Source organism: Leopardus geoffroyi, chromosome B2 (genome assembly GCF_018350155.1).
Source record: "Leopardus geoffroyi isolate Oge1 chromosome B2, O.geoffroyi_Oge1_pat1.0, whole genome shotgun sequence".
Taxonomy (NCBI): Eukaryota; Metazoa; Chordata; class Mammalia; order Carnivora; family Felidae; genus Leopardus; species Leopardus geoffroyi.
The window spans coordinates 123,584,610-123,602,135 of NC_059332.1; the positions used below are offsets into that span (position 1 = coordinate 123,584,610).

The 17,526-nt window shown below is 40.1% G+C and overlaps 1 protein-coding gene across 1 annotated transcript in view; it reads left to right on the forward strand.

The window, feature by feature from the left end:
- The first annotated feature begins 229 nt into the window (after window positions 1–229).
- The window catches only part of PEX7 (peroxisomal biogenesis factor 7), a 78,832-nt gene continuing 61,535 nt past the window's right edge, over window positions 230–17,526 (forward strand). Inside the window, exons 1-5 of the mRNA XM_045499766.1 lie at window positions 230–473; window positions 2,547–2,604; window positions 3,506–3,656; window positions 15,435–15,512; window positions 16,319–16,427. Coding sequence (XP_045355722.1) covers window positions 344–473; window positions 2,547–2,604; window positions 3,506–3,656; window positions 15,435–15,512; window positions 16,319–16,427 — 526 coding nt within the window. The 5' untranslated portion in view covers window positions 230–343. The remainder of the gene's footprint in view (window positions 474–2,546; window positions 2,605–3,505; window positions 3,657–15,434; window positions 15,513–16,318; window positions 16,428–17,526) is intronic.

Genomic DNA, 17,526 nt, shown 5'->3' on the forward strand with positions numbered 1-17,526 from the left:
CCAAAATCACAACGAATAAATAAAACCCCAAAAACGCGCAGTAAAGGCTAACATGCTAAAACAAAAGTTGTCACCTAACCCTAGAATCACACTGCCTCGTTAGGTCTAATACAAGATAGGTGGCGCAAATCACTTTGTTTTGCCCAAAACAAAGATGGACTCCGTAGCCGTCAGAGCCCTTTCCTTTCCGGACCAATCGAAATCCAGCATTCAGGGCACCCGGTGTCCTCACTTCCGCCTCGTCTTCCTGGGTCTCTAATTTGGCGAGTCGGGAGTGTCTGCCTCTGATCCGAAACGGCTGTGGGCAGCGTCAGGGCGGCGAGGCCCAGAAGCGGCAGGCGGGATGAGCGGGGCGCGCGTCGGAGCGGTGCGGACGCTGCGGGTGCCGGGCCGCCATGGCTATGCGGCCGAGTTTTCCCCGTACCTGCCGGGCCGGCTGGCCTGCGCCGCCGCGCAGCACTATGGCATCGCGGGTGAGGCCGCGCAGCGCCGCCGGGGCGGGGGCGGGTTCCAGCCGAACCCCAGCTTCACCCTGCGGTGGGAAAGCACTTCCGACAGTAGACAGTGCCACAACTGTACACCAGGGGGAGCTGAGGAGCGCGCGAATTCTGGCTTCCTCCTTTGTCCATTGTGGGGAGTGGGTCTGGGTCTATGATCCTTTTCAGTTACGTTGCGGAAGTAGCATCTGGGAGGTGCCTGCTGGCCCATACCCTGATTCCTTAGGGCACCTCCTCCACCTCCACCTGACCCCCCAATCCCACCCCCAGGCACACGCTTCCTGCCGTGAGCGGGCTCAGCGGATGTGACCCCTCTGGCCATTCGGAGGGGACCGACAGCACTTGTAAAGGGGACAGTCCGAAGGGTCACCCGAGTACCTGCTAATGGGTCCACCTTCCTCACAGTCTGCATCCGGGCTGTGGGTCGTAAGAAGGATGGCCTTGAGCGGACGCTTGGAGTCTCCCCACAATTGCCATCATGAAATTGATCAAGTTCTGCCCCTACCTCTTGTTGTCTCAGGAGGAATACACACATTTGCAAGTAGTTGGAGGTTCAAGTTAACTCGTGCGCGCTCTCTTTCTGTCCCTCTCTTTTGTAATGTTTATTTTCGAGAGAGAGAGAGAGAGAGAGAGAGAGAGACAGCCCCTGAGCAGGGGTGGGGGCAGAGAGAGAGAGAGGGAGACTGAGGATCCTATAAGCAGGTTCTGTGCTGTCAGTGCAGAGCCCCATATAGGGCATAAACGGGGAGATCATGACCTAAGTGGGATGCTTAACCAACTGAGCCACCCAGGGACCCCAAGTTCACTGTCTCTTTTCAAGGACTAGATTGGAAGGTGGGATTCCATTCTTAAAATTTCTTCTTTTAACTTAAAGCTTACCTGTTATTTATGCACAGAAGCTCTGTGAAATAATTCATTGCATAACGTCAGCTTTTGATAGTTGTTTTTCTTTGGCCCTAGGGCGGAAAAAAAATGGTATGATTTCTAAAATTCAGAAGGCAAGAAATCTTTACTTATATTTTCACCACTTAGCTCTTACTGCTTGCACTGGTACATTCAAGTTTACAATACTTACCCACCAGTTAGGTTGAAACTCATGAGTTTGATACTTTTTTTTTTTTTAATTTTTTCTTTTTTTTAACGTTTTTATTTATTTTTGAGACAGAGAGAGACAGAGCATGAACGGGGGAGGGTCAGAGAGAGAGGGAGACACAGAATCGGAAGCAGGCTCCAGGCTCTGAGCCATCAGCCCAGAGCCTGACACGGGGCTCGAACTCACCGACCGCAAGATCCTGACCTGGCTGAAGTCGGACGCTTAACCGACTGCGCCACCCAGGCGCCCCGAGTTCGATACTTTAAATTAAATCCTTTGTAAAAACGTACAAGGAGGTGTTTTTTTTTTTTTTAAATCCTGTTTAAATTGAGTGTTTTTCCTCCCTCAGTCTATATAACAAATACATCTTTTAAAATATGCTTGTCCCTTAGAAAAATAATTCATTTTGGGTAGATAACTAACCTACTCAGCACTTTACCATCTAGTATGTGGTAAATTCCACCAGGTATTTTGTTTTAAAATCCCATGCTGAATGTATTTCAGATTTATTAGCAAGGCAGTGTGATGCAGTAGAAGGAGCAGAGCTTCTGGAATCTGGAAGCCAAAGGTTTCTTGCCTGGAAATAGGGATTATGACACCTATTTGGGAGGTTTATGTGCCTGGCAGCCTGTCTGGCCATAGAATATTAATTCAGATATCTCTCCCCGCCCCCCCCCCCCCCCCCCTTTTACGGCTGTGTCTGGATCCCAAGCATAGGTGAGATAAGTTTAATATTTCATGGTTGAGGTGCAATATAGAAAAACAGGAATGGAGTGCACAGTCCTGATCAGTTTGTATACACGGTCTCAATAACTTTAGGGAGAAATTTGTGGTAGTAAAATTAGGTACTCATTCCTCAGCAACCTCTCCCCCCCCCCCCTTCACCTTCACCTTAGCTGTTCCCCTGGCAAGTTCAAAAGCATGATCTTGATTTTTTTTTTTTTTTTTCTCCTTAGGCTGTGGAACCCTTCTAATATTGGATCAAAATGAATCTGGGCTTAGACTTTTTAGAAGGTAAGGTGGCTCTAATGATTAAACTTACAGGTATTCTCTTTTGCTACCAAAGCCTTAATATAATTAGATTTTGAATCTTTTTGATCAGTAAAATATTTTTTCATTTTTAAATTTGTGGTAGAAAAGAAACTTCAGCATTTGCATATATAGAACTTATTTTTGCCAGTAAACTGTGATTATGTCATTTTTCTTCTAAAGCCCTTGTCTCTTAGTGTTCATTTATAAAGTAGAAAACTTAAACATAAAAAAATGTAAACTAGTTAGTATACTGTGTGACGTTTCTAACTTTGCTGTCTTCTTCACATAGTTTGGGTTAATTCATTCAGGAGCTAATTATCCATTTTGTGAGTTATCTAGCACTGCTTTCCGTTTCTTGTTTCTATGGCTGTCTTGACTGTTGGACTCATTAACACCTCCATCTGGGTTAGTCAATGTCAGAGAAAGGAAAGAAAACTCTGTCATGAGATCATGACCTGCTCACAGCTCAGGCGAAATTTTATGTGGGAAGTTGAAATTCTTGGTCTAAATTAGTATTCTGAAGTCCTTGCTGCTCCCTCCTGTGACCCACACAAAAAACCCAAAAAAACCGCAAAACAGTGAGCACCCAGTATGGCGTCCTGCCCTCATGAATAGCGCCAACTTTCTAAATGGGAGACCGAATTTTAATCCAGCTCCGCAGTTTTCTTGCTGTGTGACCTGGGATGTTCCTGTCACATCTCTGAACTCATTTCTGGGTCTGTCAAGTTCTAGCTCTATTTCTCTTCCATAGTTGTGAAGACCATGTGAGATAATGGGTGTTAAAATATGTGATAAACTTGAAAGACTGTAAAATTATGGTTCCTATTTTATGTTCAGCTGCCTGTGCAACCAGATTTTTTTTATTTTACTTTTCCTGGTGTAGCTTTGACTGGAACGATGGTTTGTTTGACGTGACCTGGAGTGAGAACAATGAACACATCCTGGTCACCTGTAGTGGCGATGGCTCGCTGCAGCTCTGGGACACGGCCAAAGCCGCAGGACCACTGCAGGTCTACAAGGAACACACTCAGGAGGTAGGAAGGCAAGTCTTACTGGGCTGATTGGTTTTGTTTTAGATGAAATCCATTTGGGGATGGAAACAAGGGGACTGGAAGTTTAAGCTTTAGTATGTCTCGCATATGGTAGATGTCATTTGTTATTTGATTATTCCGACATTAAGTACATCTTGCCCTAAGGAGCTAAGAAAGAAGGAAAGGTCAAGCTTCTTCTTAGGCAGTAAAAACGCCCCCAGTAGTAGGTATGCTCTAGCGCTCTTTCCTCCAGAAGAGGCCCATCTCTTTCTTCCCGCTGTAGGGTATGCTTGCCCTATACTGCCATAAGGAGGAAGTAGGCAGACTTTTCACCAAGGCGTCACAAGATTGCCTTTCGGGCCGCAGTAAGGTTCCTAGGGATTTTCAGAATATAATGGAGCAAGAGCATCAAATGCAGATTATGAGACAGAGCTTACTGAAGAAATTTGAAATCTAAACCAGTTCATGTATCTAGGTTCTGTGTGTATGTATACGGGTAGCACAGAAGATAGTTTGGTTTTCATATCCTTTAGATAAATACCTAGTAGTGCCATTGCTGGGTCGCAGGGTAGTTCTAGGTTTCATTTTCTTGAGGAACCTCCATACTGTTTTCCAGAGCGGCTGCACCAGTCTGCTCTCCCACCAACAGTGCCAAAGGGTTCCCCTTTCTCTGCATCCTCGCCAACATCTGTCGTTGCCCGAGTTGTTAATTTTAGCCATTCTGACAGGTGGGAGGTGATGAATCACTGGGTTCTGCTCCTGAAACCAGTACTACACGGTATGTTAACTAACTTGAATGTAAATAAGTAAATTAAAAAAAAAAGAAAATAGTTTGGTTCTCGGTCATATAAAAATACAAAGGTATTTTTAATGAATGTGATGGGAAAGACATTCCCTTACGGTGTTTTGCCTAAAATATTTCAAAATTTCCCTCAAAGTAGCCATAGATCTTTCAATTTTACTTTCAGATTTGTGTCTAGCACAGTACCTGGCCCATAGAAGGCCTTCAAAGGATGCTTGTTAAATGCAAGAATATTAGTCGTTTGTGATAAAAAGATTAGTTGTGTGAAGATTCCAGAGTGTTAAGAGAGTGGGTTAGGAGTGACATTCAAGGTGACATATACTCAATTTAAGGTTTACATCAACATCTAGTTCCCAATGTGCTCATGCAATTTTTGAAAAATAGTTAACATTTGTCTTCATTGTCAAATAATAGGCTTATCAATTTGCTTAACCTTTTGAAAAAAGATTGGACCCACTTCAAGTTCTTGGTTATGAAAACTTACCTTTGAACTAAGTATGCAGCTATTCGTATTTCATTGTGGAGGAAGTGTATTTAGCTATACATTTTGTAGTAAAAATGTGCCATATGGTTAAGACCTTGCTTACTTTAAGAAAATCAATGAATGGAGTGCCTGGGTGGCTCAATTGGTTAAGTGTCCAACTTTGGCCCAGATCGTGATCTCACGGTTCGTGAGTTTGAGCCTCGCATCGGGCTGTGTGCTGGCAGCTCAGAGCTTGGAGCCTGCCTCGCATTCTGTGTCTCCTACTCTCTCTGCCCCTCCTCGCCACCCCCGTCAAAAATAAATAAACATTAAAGAAATTTTTTAAAAAAATTTTAAAAATCAATGATTGACTCTTGTGATATGATAGAAGCTGAAAAGTTTACAATGATGGATGCCCATAAAAAATATTAATGCAGAATGACAATGAGTCATGCATTTAATACTAGTTTGTTCCCTTTAGAAATTGCATTTATGTTTAAAATGGAACAACAGACTTGTCAGCTGAAGGGATCTATCTTTCTTTCCTTTTTCCCTCCCTCCCCCCGTTCCTTCGTTTCTTCCTTTCTTCCGGGGCACAATTGAACTTGATATATTTCCTTGTGTGTATTTAGTCATGCTTAGCCATTTTTTTCTGGATTAGGTTACTGCAATAAGATTTTTCTTAAAATTTAGAATAAATTTAAAGCATCCCCTCACCCATAGAATTGTGATTATGGGGAAAAATAATTTCCAGTTATGTGTCAGTGAGTCTTGTTGGATTTTACTATGAATAGGATGTAATATCCTTCACTACTTTTCACTACTATGTTTGAAAAGCATTCACTTTGTTTTGTTTTTCTTTCTGTTTTTTTTTTCTTTTTTTTTTTTTTTTACTTTGTTTAGTATTTTAAAGTTTTAACTTGTATTTAAAAAGCTAGATCTGTCCGTACTGGTAGCACATGTTTTGTGCCAGGCATATACTAGTCTTCAAAGTTGCAAATATGAATAAGATTCAGGTGCTAATCTCTGGTAGTAGATCTGGGACATGCAAGCAAACTAATACAATGTGATCATGTTGAAAAGAAGTGTCTAGAAGGTGCAGATAGAGAAACCAAGGACCGTCACAAAAGAGATGCCATTTGAGCTGAGTCTTGGACAGTTAGCAGGAATTCACTGGCAGCCCAAGGGGAAGAGGGCAGTTTTAGTAGAAAAGAGCATCTCACAGGTGCAGATCTGTGAAAGAGCATGACATGTTCAAGGCAGTCACAGGTCCTTTGGTGTGACTAGAGCAGAGTGTCTGTGTGGGAATGGTGGGAGATGAGGCGGGAAAGGTGGGGAAGGGCTATATCCTGATGGGCCTTAAATGCCTAGTTGGGGTTGCACTGGATGCTTTGAATATTCAGGAGAGAGATGGATTAATTTTGTAGATTTGGGGCCACACAGTATGGGCAGACAACAGGATATACACGGATGTGTAAGTATTAGCCATTTTCCACTTAATCCAACTTTTCCAGAGGCTAGGTATGACTAGACTGTAATTTAGGTACTAAATTTTACTATTTGAAATGAAAACAAAGTAGAAAGTGCTTGTCTTAACTCAGTGGTTTTCAAACTTTGCCACATATAGAATCACGTAGGGACCTTTTAAAAATCTTCATGGTGGTTGGAGCCAGCCATCAATCGGCATGATTTAGATTCCCAGATTATTCCAATGTACAGTAGTGTTTAGAAGCCACTGCTTTAACTTCATAGGCATTCAGTTCTGATGACCTTATTGTGTATATTGTATAATATTTTGAGCGTTGTAGATTCAAAATGTAGATTTTAAAAACTACATAATAAAATGCATCTTTTGATTTACCTTGTGGAGTGGTAACCTCAAAGCTTTAAAACTTTTTTTTTTTTTTTCAACGTTTATTTATTTTTGGGACAGAGAGAGACAGAGCATGAACGGGGGAGGGGCAGAGAGAGAGGGAGACACAGAATCGGAAACAGGCTCCAGGCTCTGAGCCATCAGCCCAGAGCCCGACACGGGGCTCGAACTCACGGACCGCGAGATCGTGACCTGGCTGAAGTCGGACGCTTAACCGACTGCGCCACCCAGGCGCCCCAAAGCTTTAAAACTTTTTAAAGAAGAGAAAGTGATAGTTTTAAATAGATAGAAACTGTGATGGAATATTTTTGGGTCAAGAATGACCTTCACGCATGAATATGGCTACTATATATGTAGTCTCTCTGTCATACACTCATTGTGGGTCTCAAACACTGTGCCTGTCTCTAAAGCAGTTTGGTGAGTGAATCATATCTAGAAATTAGAATCCCATATCTCCTAATTTAGATCTAGTAGGAAACTTATGTAGGAGAATGATGCAATCTTATTTGATAATTTTAAATCATGTGAAACTAGAAATTTTTTTTTAGTTTAGCTATAATCTGATAGTCTATGAAATTATCCTATTGAATTATTGGCAGAGCTGTTTAAATATATGTAGAATTTACATTTTATGTAAATGTAATGTGAGACGGAGGAATTTTATATATATATATATATATATATCTGCATATATTTCAAAAAGAAACAATGGAAAGAGAATCCAAAAGCCATAAAAATGGTTACCTTTAAAAAGGGTGGGGAAGATATCAGGGGAGGCAGGGGACAAGGATGGCTAATTTTCCAAATATAATTTATATCACAGTTTTGGCCTTGGAAAAGTTGAAATATTTTACAAAGTTAAAAATCACTGTTTAATTAAAAAGGAAAAAAAATGCTAAAAATTGAAAACAAGCAGAAAACACATTCGTCTAGTGATGTATCAAATTGGCATTATAACCAGGTATTGAAAATAATTATTTCAAGTGACTTTAGAAATACAGTTTAGTGATTGTCCATGCCTAATAAGATATTTCTGATAAACAAAAAGAGTTGCAAGGAAGTTTTAAACTGCATTCAGAAAGATAAGTATTGTTATTTTGAAACTTTCATATCATGTAGGTTCACATATACCAGTAATTATGTTATTAGAAACCAAAAATTTTTATGTAACAGAAAAGTAATATGAGAGTAAAGAAGTTAAATAGAGACATTTAATCCTAAAACTGGGAAGTATCTGCACAGACTCATGATTTATTTTTCTCTGTTTAAAAAAGTCCATTTGTTCTGGTTCTTTGGACTGTAAAGACTGAGCTGCATTGACAACTCAGTCTCAGTGATATCCCTAGTGCCCAGATTGTTGCCTCTAAATACCATTTCCCACTAAAAGGATCTGGGGATCTTTGGAGAAATAGTTGATTCCAGGACTGGCAGGAAACGTACAAGGTGAATCCAAAACATCTTCTTGTGTCAGAAGACTGTGAAAGTCCACTGGGATCACATTAGACGTTTGGAACAGATGACCTGAAAAGGCTCTCAGTGGCCAATGATGGACAATTTCAACATCAAAAAGAATGACAGCAATGAGTTGGAACACTATACACACACAGAGATACACACTTATATGTATATTTCTACCCATTACATGGAGTTGTAAACATTAAAAAACAACAGCTGGTCATCACTGAAGATTACTAGGACAATGGCCTCATTCTGAAAATTGATAAGTAAATATGAAGAATCAAGGCATTTATCCTGCCTTTCTGATATGAATTTTATTGTGGGGTAATTGAATGGTTGATGTGGAAAATTTCTCATAACTGAATCCTGACTATTAAATGCAGAAGGAACAGCACAATTATAGAGTCGCCATTTAGTAGCCCGTAATGAAATAATGAGTGTAGGCAAAGATTATCTGTGAATGCTAAAACATTAATTTAATATTTGTACATCTTTTGAACAATTTTGAGATCACTAAAAGTGGGTCAACCAGCAATTATACACCTAATGCAATAGGAAGCTTAAAAAAGATTGAACTGAATTGAACCAAACCTCTAGACCTAACTTCTAACTTAAAGGAAATGGGAGGAGTAGAGGAAAATGTTGACACCAGGAGAGACAATTAGCCAAATCCAGAATGCAGAAGATTCTATGGGACCATTAACTTTGTTTCTTCAACAATTATAAATGTCATGGGAAGGGTGGGTGGGGAAAACAAGATGGGAGAGGAGGACTTTCCTAGATTAGATCTAAGAGACATAGCAACTAAGTGTAAAATATGGATTTTGTTTAGTTTTTGATTCAAATAAACCACCTGTAAAAAGACATTTTTGATACAGTCAGGGAAATAAGAATGTGGACTGAGTTTTGGATGATATTAAGGAATTGTTATTCATCTTGTTAGGTGTGAAAATGGCCTTCTGCTTATATAAAAAAGAAAAATATCCTTATCTGCTTAAGTATTTATGAGTGAAGTGGTCTGATGTTAAAATACTCCAGCAGTCAGTCAGTCAGTCAGTCAGTCAGTTAGTAACAGGACAGATGAAGCAAGGTGGCAAAATGTTGATAATTCTGGAAAGTATGTGATAGATACCTGGGGATTTATTATGATATTTTTTCTTTTATGCATATTTTAATATTTCTATAATGATAAATTTAAAAAATTGTTTCACATTAAAAGAAATATGTAGCCTTTCCTAATCACTCAGTAATTAAAAGTCAGTGTCCCTTTCCTTTGTATTGATACAGATAAGTATGAACATTCTGGACATAGTTTTTATTTGATGATTTTTAATTAAATAGACCAACTTAAAAAGGGCAGCACTATACAGTAGATTAAAAGCGAGCTCTTTGGGAATTGATTTCAGTAATAAAATTTGTCCTCTCAAACTGTGGTTTTGATGAGGTTCAGATTTCATAAAGCAACGCAAAATACTGTTCAGTGTTTTCGTTTTTTCCTTTTTGCAGTTTCTCAATTTTCTTCATCACTGCCGAGAGTAATTACTTAAGATAGGCCTTTAGAGGACCCTGCTTTTAAAGCACAACTGCATTCCTCTCTTCTTTCTTATGCTTAATTGGACCGTTAAGTCATGTCCACTGTTTGAGTGGGAGTGGACAGGGGAATTGGAAATAGGGAAAGGTTGGAAGACTGGACTGATGTGAGGTGTGCTCTTCATGCAGATTTCTCTGCCCCTTCATTCATTCTAGAAACTTTGATTAACCCTACTGTCTGCAAGGGATTGTGTGAAGCCTAGTGGGGAAGATGAGTGAATTGGGAATGGTCCTTGCCCTGCTGGAGTCCTTGTCCTCTCTAGGGAGGGCGGCTTACGCTGCTGGTTATCTAATTTATAATGTGATAAGTGCTGTGAATGTATGGAGTGCTACAAGAGGAGAGGATCTTGTCTGCAGGAAGGGACCAGGATGGCATCCTTAAGTCTGAAGGGAGACTAGGATTTAACTATTCAAGTGGAGGGGCGCCTGGGTGGCTCAGTCAGTGGAGCATCTGACTCTTGATTTCTGCTCAGGTCATGATCTTACAGGTTAGAGAGTTCGAGCCTCACATCTGTCTCTGCTCTGGCAGCACGGAGCCTACCTGGGATTCTCTCTCTCTCTTTCTCTTTCTCTCTCTCTCTCTCAAAATAAATAAATAAATAAATAAACTTTAAAAGATAACTATTCAGGTAGAGAGAGTCCAGAGGAACAGGGTTAGAGGCAAAGGAAAGTGCCCTCTTGAAGCGCAGGTACTGAGCCTGTGTGCCTGGAAAAGTCAGCATTTTGGCTGTTATGCTAAGACCAGTGGGAAGACATTGAAGATTTTTAAAAATTTACCATGAAAGATTTCATGTTTAGATAAATATATGTAAGAAGTAAACATGTATCATGAATGCTTGCATAGTCATCATCTAACTTAAGAAATAAAACATTACCTATGCTTTTGGAGCCCCTGCTCACAGATGCTATCTTCTATCTACTTTTTTCTGATTCTACCCTTCTTCCTCTTCTTTTCTTTCCTCCCCTCTTCCCAGAAGTAACCACTAATTGTGAATTTCTATTTCTGTTTTCTTTTCTTTTTCGTTTTACTACATATGTATGCATCCCTAAATCACTCATAGTTTTGCATGATTTCGACCTTTGGGTAATAAGCAGCAGCATGGATGAGTGTCAATGTGGAGTGAAGATGGTAAGTTGCAGGAGCCACAGAGCATGATACCATTGAAGGGCTTTCTGTGGGGGAATGACGTTTGTGTTTTTATGCAATGCAGATAATGGATTGGAGGTGAGCCAGGATGGATAGGAAGAGCAGTTGAAGGATGCTACAGTCTAGGTGGTAGGTAGCTTAGGAGTTGATGGCTGTAGCCTCTTAAGAGAAATTATGTACAAACTTGGAACTATGGTCTTTTGGGATCCTGTCTCTCCTAATTAGTTGGCCTTTCTGTTTCTCAGACGTGACAAGCTTGTTTCCTGCTTCAGGGTCTTTTTCTAGTCTTCTGCCAGAGCCTTTCCTCTCAAACGTGCAGAGTTCTGTCTTTCCTGCACGCAGGTCCCTGCTCAGAGAGATCTTCCCTAACCACTCTACTGAGAAGTGACCTCTTAATTCTACATTGTTTTCCAGTCTCCTTCCTTTGCTTTATTTTGCTCTGTAGCTTTCCTTTAAAATCGCATTCTGAAATTGTTTATTTATAGTCTGTCTTCCTCTGCTAAAATATATGACCCATCTGGACTGAGGCTTTGTCTTGTCTAACATTGTACTCCCCTTCCCCTTGTGCCTTGTACACAGTAGGTGCTTAAGAAATACTTGTTGAATAGATTAGTGAGGTAACTTGAAGTTGGGATATTGGAATCTACTCATCCTTTTTCAACTCTCTCTCAAACATCTGACTGTAAACTTTTTTCAAGGTTAATGCCCAAACCCTGCTCCCACTAGACATTTCCACTTGACTATCTTGCTGTCACTTCAAAGTCAGTATGTCTAAAATTACACATTATCTTCTTTCCTCCAGTCTTCCCATTTTGTTAATGCCACCACCACTGATAGTCCCCAGGCACAAAACCTTGGTGTTATCCGGTAGTATTCCCTAGTCCTGATCCCTTGGGTGCTGTCTATGCCTGTATATGACTTTGTGGAGGCGGGGGAGGTGCAGTTCTGATCACTGTTTTCACTAATGCTTTCTGCTATTGACATTTTAGCCAGGCCTCAAGGTCCTGCTTGGATCCTCTCTTCTGGGCATCAAGCTGAATTTTCCATCCCAGCACCCATTTTGTACTTATGTCTGTAGTTTTATTATTATTATTTTTAATATTTATTTATTTATTTTGAGAAACAGAGAGAAAGAGAGAGACCAAAGTTGGGGGGGGGGGGGCAGAGAGAGAGGGAGAGAGAATCCAAAGCAGGTTTGTGCTGTCAGCACAGAGCCCAATGTGGGGCTCCATCTCATGAACCGTGAGATCATGATCTGAGCCAAACAACTGGGCCACTCAGGCACCCCCCCCCACTGTAGTTTGTTTGTTTGTTTGTTTGTTTTTTTAAGTTACTTTCCTGTATCCTAATATTTTAAATACAGTCAAATAAAATATTTTTTGAGTTGCCTTTTTAAAAAACGTTTTTAAACATTTATTATTTTTGAGAGAGAGAGACAGAGAGAGACAGAGCACGAGCAGGGGAGGGTCAGAGAGAGGGAGACACAGAATCCAAAGCAGGCTCCAGGCTCCGAGCTGTCAGCACAGAGCCCGATGTGGGGCCTGAACCCACAAACCATGAGATCATGACCTGAGCCAAAGTCAGACGCCCAACTGACTGAGCTACCCAGGCGCCCCTTGAGGTTGCCTTTATTTCTTTTTGTGTTATCCTACTTTCAGCATCACCCTGGGGATCCTGTCCCTAGTTTTGTCCTAGAGTCCTACTGCTTGCACTTTGTTGTGTGACTGATAAGACAGCTGGCAGCAACACTGCCGTCAGCGTGGTTACCTTCTATCTTTTGTTCTCATTAGGGCTGGGTTCCCCTATGGGGGCTTTTGCAGTTTTAAAAGGTAAGAAGTCATAAGGTTTCGAATCCCGTGTCATACTGGACATGTGTAGAGGCAGTGGAGTGTGAGATGTTGATCTTAGTTTTTAGTTATATTTGTTCAGTTATCCTCTGAAATGAAAACAGTAGCTCTTTATAACTACTTAGCACTGATGCAGATTGTGAAGGTAAATTCAGATGGATAAACTATTTTAACTCCCATTTGTTGAGTGCTTATTATATTGCAACAAGCATAGGCATACAAGGTGGTTTTGCTCACATGACGGATCTTCCAGAATCTAGTAGGTATTTAACACAAGTTGTTGTAAAATATGGTAAATGTTGAATTATAAGTAGGTGCAAGGTGCTGTTGGAGTACATGGAAGGAAACATTTAAATCATGAAGGGTTTTATCGAGGTGAGGCTTATTTCATAAAGGCTGTGGTGGAGCCCAGTCTTGACAAATGAGTGGGAGGTCACTGAGTGGACAGTGGACAAGGGCTTTAAGTTCTTGGATAATTCACAGAAACAAAGTGGGATCAGTTTGGGCTCCCAAGAAGGGCGATACTAGTAAGGGCAGGCTTTTACTTCCCTAATGTTGCAGCCCCAGGTCATTCCAGTTCAACAGTGCCCTCAGGTAGCATGATGTAGAGTCAGCCTCACGTAGTGATTAAGGGTGGACTCTGCAGTTAGGCTGCTGAGGTTCAGAGTTCAGCTCTGTCACTTAACTAGCTTTAGGAATTTGAAGAGTTTATTTATACATTTTGGGTCTTGTTATAGTATCTATTTCATAGAAGGGAAGATTAAATGAGATAAAATAGGGGCACCTGGGTGACTCAGTAAGGTAGTGTCCGACTTCAGCTCAGGTCTTGATCTTACAGTCCGTGGGTTCGAGCCCCGCGTTGGGCTCTGTGCTGACAGCTCTGAGCCTGGAGTCTGCTTCAGATTCTGTCTCCCTCTCTCTCTGCCCCTCCCCTGCTCACGCTCTGTCTCTCTCTCTCTCTCAAAAAGAAATAAACATTAAAAAAATTAAATGAGATAAAATATGTAAAATGCTTCTGACAACATGTGGCACATAACAGGTGCTAAATAAAGGTTTGCTATTGTGGTTATTTTTGACTGTTCACATCAGCCTAGAGTAGGAGTTGGCAAACTACTACTCATGGGACAGGGCCCAACCTAGCCTGCTATCTGATTTGTAAATAAAGTTTTATTGGAACACAGCTATGCCCACTCATCAAGTATCAGCTATGGCTACTTTTGTGCTCTACTGGGGCCAAAAGACAGACCAAATGGCCCATAAAGCCCAATGTGTGTATATATATATATATACACACACACACACACACTCTATATATACTCTCTCTATATATATATTACTCTACAGAAGAAATGTGCCATGCCCTGGCCTAGAGGATAAAAGCAAACTCTTCAGCTCACAATGACTGCTTCCAAGCCTATCTTTTTCCATCCATAACTAACAGATGGCCATGGCAGCTCTTTGGTTTTTGTTGCCCTTTCTTTATGAGCTGCTTCTGTTTCTGGATTGTGGTTTCTTCAGTGTTCCAACTGATTTTCTCTCTTTTTCATGAATATGGACAGCAGCAGGGCCAGGACTAGAATAGGGTGGGTGAAGCACTCACTTTAGGTACATGATTAAGGAGGACCCCAACAACTCAATAGTCAAATAATATCTTAATGCAGTAATTTAAAAAATCAGAAATACTGCAAAAAAATCTGTGATGAGAAAAATATTAAAGTTTTAAACAAAGACAGGATCAGTATTACCAATTTTGTTTTCTGAAACTAAGGTGCCAACATGGCTAGGCATAGTGCCAGACAGCAGAGAATGGGTAACCCATATTTAAGCCCCAGCAAACTGCATATCCTGCTTCCTACATAAATATGGTAGCTAGAATTTTTAAGACTCAGAAGGATCTGCTAGCTGGTCACTTTTAGTGCTATGTACTCGGGTGTATGTCAGGACTATTTTAATGGAGAATAATTTTGCATATATGTTGTTGAACTTAGCTTACAGTAGTGATCTGTATATAGTCTGTTGTATAAAATGACAGAATGAAAAATATTTCCGTAAGTTTTCAAATGGTTCATTTGAAATGGTTCACTGAAAGCAGTAAGGCCTAGATTAGAATAGCAGCATTGGGTAACTACAGCTGTTTACCAAGAGATTGGAAAGGATTACCTGGTTCCTCTAAGCTTTTTCTAAGAAAGGCCAGATAGCGTTATTAACTGAATTTTAATGCTATCTGATGGACACTGACCTGGCAAGCTTTTTTAGATGACTAGCTTTCTAATCTGCTTTGACATTTCTACAAGGTGCTGCAAACAGTGATTTGTCGATAGGTTAAAAATATATATAATTTGTTTTAGTGAAGGAGGTTGGGAAATAATCTGTAGAACTCTGTTAGAATGGAATCTTATCGTAAGGAATATGTCTGGAGGAATGGACAAAATGGCCTTTCCATTTCTCAGACACCATGGTGGAGATTTGTAGGACTTTATTTGATGTTTCAATAAAGTAAATTGGTTGTTCTAACTGGCTATCGCTGTTCTAAAGAGATAAAATGTAATATTTAACTTGATGCTCTTTTGCTTTCTGAATGACACATTAAAATGTTTTTAGGTCTATAGTGTTGACTGGAGCCAGACCAGAGGTGAACAGCTCGTGGTGTCTGGCTCATGGGATCAAACTGTCAAACTGGTATGTCAGAATCATTGTATTTAAAACCAATACTCTCTTCCCCAAAGTTTCCGTTGAATTTTTTTTTCTTCTCTTGAACATACTTCTATATCTTCTCAATTGCACAGCTAATTTCTTTTCAAAAAACTGTATTAAAGCCTTTGTTAGAATTTAAAAATTTTTAATTTTTTGTCTGTGAACTAACAACAATTAACTCAGCATTAATTATTTTAGCCCCTTAAATACCATTTTGCTTTATATAAAAATAGACTGTAAAAAATCTTTGAGGGGTGCCTAGACGGCTCAGTCACTTAAGTGTCTCACTTAGGCTTAGGTCATGATCTCACGGTTTGTGAGTTCACAGTGCAGAGCCTGCTTGGGATTCTCTCTCTCTCCCTCTGTCTCTGTCCCTCCCCTGTATGCTCTCTCTCTCTCTCTCTCTCTCTCTCTCTCAAAATAAATAAACTTAAAAAAATGGAAATATGAATGTATATTACATGTGTATATGTAAATACATTTATAGAGGGATGCCTGGGTAGCTCAGTCGGTTAAGCATCTGACTTTGGCTCAGATCATGATCTCACAGTCTGTGGGTTCGAGCCCCGCATTGGTCTCGGTGCTGACAGCTGGGAGCCTGGAGCCTGCTTCAGATTCTGTGTCTCCTCTCCCTCTGCTCCTCCCCACTTGCACTCTGTCTCTCTCAAAAATAAATAAACATTAATAAAAAAATAAATACATATATGCTGTATTGTATATTATGTATATGTATATATAAACATAAACTTGAATTTACGTCTAAGTAAATTGATCTGTTAATTTATTTGTAGTGGGATCCAACTGTTGGAAAGTCTCTGTGCACCTTTAGAGGCCACGAAAGTGTCATTTATAGCACCATCTGGTCTCCCCACATCCCTGGTTGCTTTGCTTCAGCCTCAGGTAAGTAATTCATTTACCAAAAAAGCCTTGTCGTGAATGGTGGCCTTACTCTCCCCAGTAGGTGGCACTGTGTACTTGAGATTCGCAGGGAAAAGGGCCTTCATTACTATTCTTTGTGCGCTTTAGGATTGTTTCATTCTTTATCAACCTCTAGACAAGAATTAGCCAGGCCTAGACAAGAATTAGCCAGGCCTGGATTACTTTTCAACTCCTAGTGAACAAATGTGGTTTGTCTTAGGCATATTATAACTGGTTATAAATCTGCCAAAATTGGGAAACATTCTAGTTCTTTTTATTAGCCACTGAGCTCCTTTGCTTAGATGGCATTATCCTTGGTTTGTTTATCAGAATAAAGGTTGCTAAGTCTGAGTAACAGTTACAAGAGGGTGTAGTATGTGCTAATTAATGACAAATATTTGTGGTGATTGACCAAGTAAGACAGTGACTCTTTATTTTTTACTTCTTTTATAACTTTCAAAAAATAAATTTATAAAGGAAAAACAAAAATGGTATCCTAGATAATCCCTATTCTGACCATATTACATAGTAAGGAAATTCAAACAATGCAGAAACATGCCAAATAAAAAATAAGCCCTCATCCCTCCCCCTCCATAGAACCACTGTTAATATTTTCTTGTATTCCTTTCTTGTATTCCTCCATAAAAATTCTTATTCTTATTTCAGAACATATGGTATAAAAATGAAAAATATTTATGGGGAGTATTCTTGAGGAAAATGTCAGATGTCTTTTGCTTAGTGGTGTTAGGTTTTATATGCTTATAAGCTATAAAACTTTTGTTGTTGAAATTGTACAGGAAAATAATTTTATTTATTTATTTTTTTAAAGTTTATTTAATTTCAGAGAGAGAAAGAGAGTAAGTGAGCATGAGCGGGGGAGGGGCAGAGAGAGAATCCCAAACAGACCCTGTGCTGTCAGCACAGAGCCCTGCGTGGAACTTGAACCCATGACCTGTGAGATCATGACCTGAGCTGAAACCAAGAGTCAGACGCTTAACCGACTGAGCTATCCAGCCCCTCAGGAAAATAATTTTATTATTGTGAGATTGTGAGTCAGAAAATCTTTTTCCCTGGGACACCT